Source organism: Tarenaya hassleriana, unplaced genomic scaffold (assembly GCF_000463585.1).
Source record: "Tarenaya hassleriana unplaced genomic scaffold, ASM46358v1 Cleome3, whole genome shotgun sequence".
Lineage (NCBI taxonomy): Eukaryota > Viridiplantae > Streptophyta > Magnoliopsida > Brassicales > Cleomaceae > Tarenaya > Tarenaya hassleriana.
The window spans coordinates 5,611,148-5,617,320 of record NW_010966177.1 but is presented as its reverse complement, the minus strand read 5'-3'; the positions used below and the strand labels follow the sequence as shown (position 1 = coordinate 5,617,320).

The window sequence follows — 6,173 nt, the reverse complement described above, 5'->3', positions numbered from 1 at the left end:
ATATATTGTGTTATAGAAATTACATTTATTTTATGTTTCTCTGCAAGACTTTGGGGTTTGAGATGAGATTTTAAAATTTAAGAGTTTTTTTTATAAAACATTGTTAGGATTTAATATTAATTTTTTAAAATTAGTTTTTGATTTTGGTTAAAAGAAAACTAGGAATTAAAATATTATAGTATTTTTATTTTTTTTATATATAACTTGGATGCTGTATAATTGGAAAATATATGTGGTATAGCGCTCGCACAGTTTCTCGGTCAATGGAAATAATGAAATTCAAATTTTCAATTCTTTCAATATTTAGTTTTAGGTTTTAATTCTTTTGAAGAGATTCTATCACATTTATATTTTATATTTTAGTTTTTTTTCTTGTTTTGTATACGTATTCTGATATTTTAATACTATCGATTATTATTCAACATAAAAATTTTAAAATTAAAAGTGTATATGTAGAAATTTATAATGATAACATTAATATACTCAAAATAAAAGGTTGAAGTCAATATATATATATATATATGATACACTAATTATTTATATTATATATATATATTATTAAATCATATAATTAAATTAACAAATTTTAATGGATCACTATGTGTTATAGTTAGTCTGATCACAAAATTCTATTTGGCAAATAACTTCCCATATCATGGTTGGATCTCTTCTTCCATATGTACTTTATCATCGCAAAAATAAAACAATATATTTTCTAAATATAATTTTTAATAGATGTAAAGGCATCTAAGAAAATGTTATATATCAAATATTTAAAAAAATGCAAAATATAATTTTGAAAAATATCCGAAAAATGCGGAGACAAAGGCAATCAATGCTTTTTTTTTTTTTAAGTTTGTAGAGGTTCATTTCATCCCACGTTCTTCTTCAATGATTGAAACATTGAAAACCCTAATACAGTAATACCCACCAATTGTACGTTTTACCCGTTAATTTTTTTGAACTTTTTACTTTTACCATTTGGGATAAAAGGGTAAAAGCATAATTTGATATGTATATCATTAACCGTAATGAAATCAAAGGTTCCTCCATTGAATGTTATTTAGTGTTCAATGATTTGTAGAGGTTGATGGATGGAGATAAGAAAATTTATAAAATAGATAAATTGATTAAAAGGTTGGAATCCCATGGAACAATGACTTAACTTTTTATATAAATTAGAATTTTTATTTTTGTAGTTTATTGGTTAACTAGCTATATTGGGCTAAAATGATAAATTAAAAGAGATATTATAGAGAGAGAAAATCTAGCATAAATTATTTTGTTGGAATATATTTCAAATTTCAATAACCGTATATGTATAAAATTAATAATCAAATTTTCAATCTCAAATATTGTTTAGTTATACAAATACAAAACATTAATTAGAAATGAGAAGGACTTAATGATATTGCCATTCTTTGAATATCTTTTAGTAGTAGTAAGATGTGTTCGTGTTTGAACGATTTTGGTTTTAATTATTTAAATTGATATATAAATTTAATAGAAATTAATATTATTTTTTTAAGTGATCCTTCTAATAAAATCAAACTAATATTTTTTTTAATCATGTGTTAGTCTAAATACACAAATTGTTAAGTCTATCATGCACATCTTAATTATAACTAATCGTAGTCGGATCTCCAACCTATATGTATATAGTTATGTATTTTTATTCGGGCCAAAAAAATTTTGAATCGTCCCAAGTCGCTCTAGTTCGCAAGCCGAATAAAAATAAAAAATATTAAATATAATTTAAAATATTAAAATATTAATTAAAAATAATTATTAATATTTTTAAAAATAATAAAAACATTATTTAAAATTGATAAATCTTTTTAAAATTATTAAAAAACTATTAAAAATAAAATATTTTTTTTGTCTCGTGAGCCAGTTCGTGGGCTTGCCGAGCTGGATCGGATGAGCTCGACTCGTGAGAAGGTGATTCGTTCGGTCCATTTTTATTTAGGCTCAAATTTTCTTGGCCCAGGTCAGGACAATATGGACCGGCTCGCGATGTGAACTCATTTTGATATCTCTATATATATATATCATATATAATATACGTAAGTGCCTTCAAAATGACAATGGTTCAAATATGAGTGAACTTTTCTCATATATATAACATTTTTTATTTTTCAAGTGAACTTTTCATAATGTTTCAAATATGACTTTGGGGACAAAAGAGCTGGTGCTAACGGTCCAAGCCAGAGTGATGGGTATATATACACAATTACACATGATTAATTAAATAATTTATTTTCCACTTTAAATCCCTCCAAATAGGGTCAATTTAGCTCAACGGTAAAACCATTTAACGTGGAGTTCGAGGTTGCGGGTTTGAATACGTCTTTCTACATAAAATATAGGGGTAAGGTGACCTAGTATATTATTTTTCTCAACACTGGGGATATGAACTGGATTGGTTTTTTTTTTTTGTAAATGCCTTCAAAATGACAATTAATATCATACTATGCCACCTGGAATGATTATTTTACATAATATCATTATTTTTTCCATTTATTATTTTGTTATAGTAGATCTATAGAGACCATATACACTTTTTTAATAAACATTACAACAACGTAAAAAACATTGAAGTTTTAAAAACTGAACCGGAAAATGAATGGGAAAGTAAATCACATCATAATGTTTATTTGGCTTTTATTGTTATATAATTGTACAATTAAGATATCTAGTGAAGCATTGGTTTTAAGATATTGTTTTAAGAAAAATATCTTAAAATATTATTATCTTTTAATATATTTTCTATTAAAATCTTATTTATCTATTATAAAAATAAGCTTAACTATCTAAAAAATATTAAAAATATAATTTTATTAATTTATCTTAAAAAATCAAATCGAAAATATTTAATTTAATAAATATAATAATATTTTTATAATACAGCTAATTAAAATTTTATTTTGTTATTTTTTGTGATGTTTTCTTTTGGTTTATTCAAATTCTTCCAATCCTAAATTTGTGCATTGTATTGACTAAAAAATTCTTTCGCGTCTAAGAAATTGAAAAAACATGTTATTTACTTTTTCCTTACAAAAATTTAAATATGTTTATGAGTTATAACTAATCGATTTGGCTTTAATCGGTGTTCACATTTATCTCATAGATGGAACTTTGCTGTAGAGGAAGAATTTCAAATAAATTAAATAAACATGATTTGTGTATACTAATTTATAAATACTATATGGATTCAAAATATAATAGTTATAAAAACCTAATTAGAACAAATATTCTGATATTAATGTAAATATTTTGTTTATATTAAATTATTTAAGCTGAAGCTTTTAAAAACTAGACATTATCTTTATAAATTATTGACGTTATTAGCAAATTTATAATTTATCAATATATTGACGTCAATAGTTTTTGTTTAAAATATTAAAATATAAATACAAAAAATAATGAATTAAAACTCTGATAGAAGTATAAAAATATATCTTTATTAAAATTTTGTAAAGATTCAATAATTTGTTTAATATTATATTATTTGTTAATAATATGACATGTTTAAATGTTTCTAAATAAAAAATGTTATTATATTTATTGTTCTTTCAAAAGAAAAAGAAAAAGTCTTCAGCTTTTTCACATAAACAAATATCGCTGCCGTAAATATTGGACATAAACTTTTCACAAAAAAGAAAAAGAAAGTTTTTGAATACTCGCATTTATCTTACCTTTTGGCGAGATTTCATCTTCAATTTATTGTGAGAAACGATGGACTTAATATCAACACAATCCATAATTTTCATCAATATAAAATTTTTCATTTATGTGGTATATTTTTTTTCCTTATAATGCCCTTTGTATACAAAATTTTAACAGTGTAATATAGAATTTGGAAACAATGGTATAATCGAGAAAAAAATAAAGACAATAACTCTTGTGTTATATCTTTGGAATTAAAAAGTAATTTGATGATGATAAGATGGGAATTCGAATTTAATTTAAAATTTCAAAATATCAGATACGAAAAAAATAATTGAATAACAGCGTCCTGAAAATAAAATCAATATATATATATAATACATGAGGGACCCCTCCCCTTCAAAGTAAGCGAAGTTTCAATATATAACCGAGATTGCGGGTTATGTTCGGTTTATTCGGTTGTGATTCGGATTAAAATAAACATATTTTTTTATACGATCTGATTTTCAATTAGTTTTATGCAGATTTTATTTTAGTTAAAAATATTAAATAGTATAATAAATAAAACCAATGATATTTTCTGTCTGCCATAACCGAAATTCACGTGTTAATTTTCTTATCAACGATCCTTAGAATCAGTGTTCAAACTCTCATGTTTCTCTCTCACAGTTTATACATTCTCATCATATAAAAGGCCTCTTGTGAACCATCAAAAAACACCCAAAAAAAAATAATTCTCCCTTCTCCTGTGTTTTCTTAAATTGCAAAAAAAAAAAAAATGAAGAGTAACACAAACACAAAAGTGATCGTGTTTCATCACCCCTCCATTGCATCAAAATCCGCCGCCATTCATCACCACCACCGCCTCTGGTTCATCTTCTTCCTCTCACTCTTCACTCTCGTCTTCTCCTTCACCCTCTTTACCTCTTCTCTCCACTCCTCCTCCGTCGTATCCCCATCTTTCCCGCCGCCCATCTCCGCCGCACTCCTCCAATACGTCTCCTCTGCCTCCGCCGCCGCAAACTCCTCCATGTCCCTCTCCGAACTCTCCGCCGTCTCCACCGCCATTCGCTCACTTTCCGGCGTCGACGGAGGTGTCAACCTCCTCGTCTTCGGCCTCACCCACGAATCCCTCCTCTGGAGATCCATCAATTTCCCCGGCCGGACCGTCTTCGTCGATGACAGCTCCTACGCCGTCTCCAAGTTCGAGCAGACAAATCCCGGGGTCGAAGCCTACGACATCGTTTTCTCCTCCAGGGTCTCTCAGGCGGGAGAGCTCCTCCGTTATTACAGGACACGACATGACTGCCGACCAGTTCAGAACCTCTTGTTCTCCGATTGCGAGCTTGCCATCAACGACCTCCCCAATTTTTTCTACGACACCGATTGGGATGTGATTCTGGTTGACGGGCCAAGTGGGTTCTCCGGCGAATCTCCGGGGAGGATGTCAGCGATCTTCACATCGGCGGTTTTGGCGAGGAGCAAACGAGAAGGAAAGAACAAGAAGACGGATGTCTTCGTGCATGAGTTCGGGAGAACAGTGGAGAGAGTTTACAGTGAGGAGTTTCTCTGCGAGGAGAATCTGGTGGAAGTCGTCGGAGAATTGGCGCATTTCTCGGTGGAAGCGGAGGCGGGGGGCGGCGGAACTGGTTCGCCGGAAATTATTCGGTTTTGTCGGAACTCAACGAGGTTGTCTGAGCCTTTCGCGCCGGTGATTGGTGGCGAGGATGACGAAGACGGTGGTGTTAACGCTGACTGATCGACTTCAGTGTACATCTGGGGCTCTTTTGTAATTAACGTAGTTTTCGAGGGTTAATGTTCAGTGTGTGTTTTTTTAATTTTGAAACAAAGTCAAACTTTGAGGAAAAAATGTCTGGAGCGAATCTAAAAGCAATTGATGAAAAGCATCAAACTATAAAAGAGTAGCATCTTATGATTTATTTTATCTGCATTTTCAGTATAATTTACATATTTTTTATACTTAGAACCTCAATCAGTAAACTACAAAAAAAAAACGTTACTGATTTTCTTAATAGAATCGTATATTTCACCTAAATTTACCATATATATATATATATATATATATATAAGTCCAACGAGAAACGGCATTCTAGATTCTATAATAAGGATCATCATTTATTTAATAAGCTATAGATATGGATAATTTTGAAGCGACGATCATCAAATACAAAACGCGATCCGAGGGCAGTTTTGCAACGTGCGTCGACATTTAGGCGCGTGTTTTGTACGCGCTGAACCGATTTCGCGCGTGTGGTTAGGGTCGCCGAAAAAGCTTACGTGGCAGACAGACAGAAGCAAAGCTCGGCCCTCGAGGCTAATTGCGTGAGATCATCGACACGTGCTGCACGTGACACAAAGCGAGAGAGAGAGAAAGATTGTCGGTGAGGGAGCACGGTGTGTTCGGTGGTCGCACATGTAGAGTAGTAGTATTAGACGAAACATTTGGGTTTGGGTTTTAATGGGCCCTTTGTTATGGGCCAACT

General features: G+C 30.5%; 1 protein-coding gene across 1 annotated transcript; it reads left to right on the top strand.

The window, feature by feature from the left end:
* Positions 1–4,376: 4,376 nt before the first annotated feature.
* LOC104819566 (protein IRX15-LIKE) lies at positions 4,377–5,591 on the top strand. Its single transcript, XM_010549696.1, has one exon. The coding sequence runs from the start codon at positions 4,448–4,450 to the stop codon at positions 5,426–5,428; it is 981 nt and encodes a 326-aa protein (XP_010547998.1). The 5' UTR covers positions 4,377–4,447; the 3' UTR covers positions 5,429–5,591.
* Positions 5,592–6,173: the final 582 nt, after the last annotated feature.

Coding starts and splice junctions, on each gene's coding strand:
- LOC104819566 (XM_010549696.1), top strand. CDS start 4,448: ATGAAGAGTAACACAAACACAAAAGTGATCGTGTTTCATCACCCCTCC.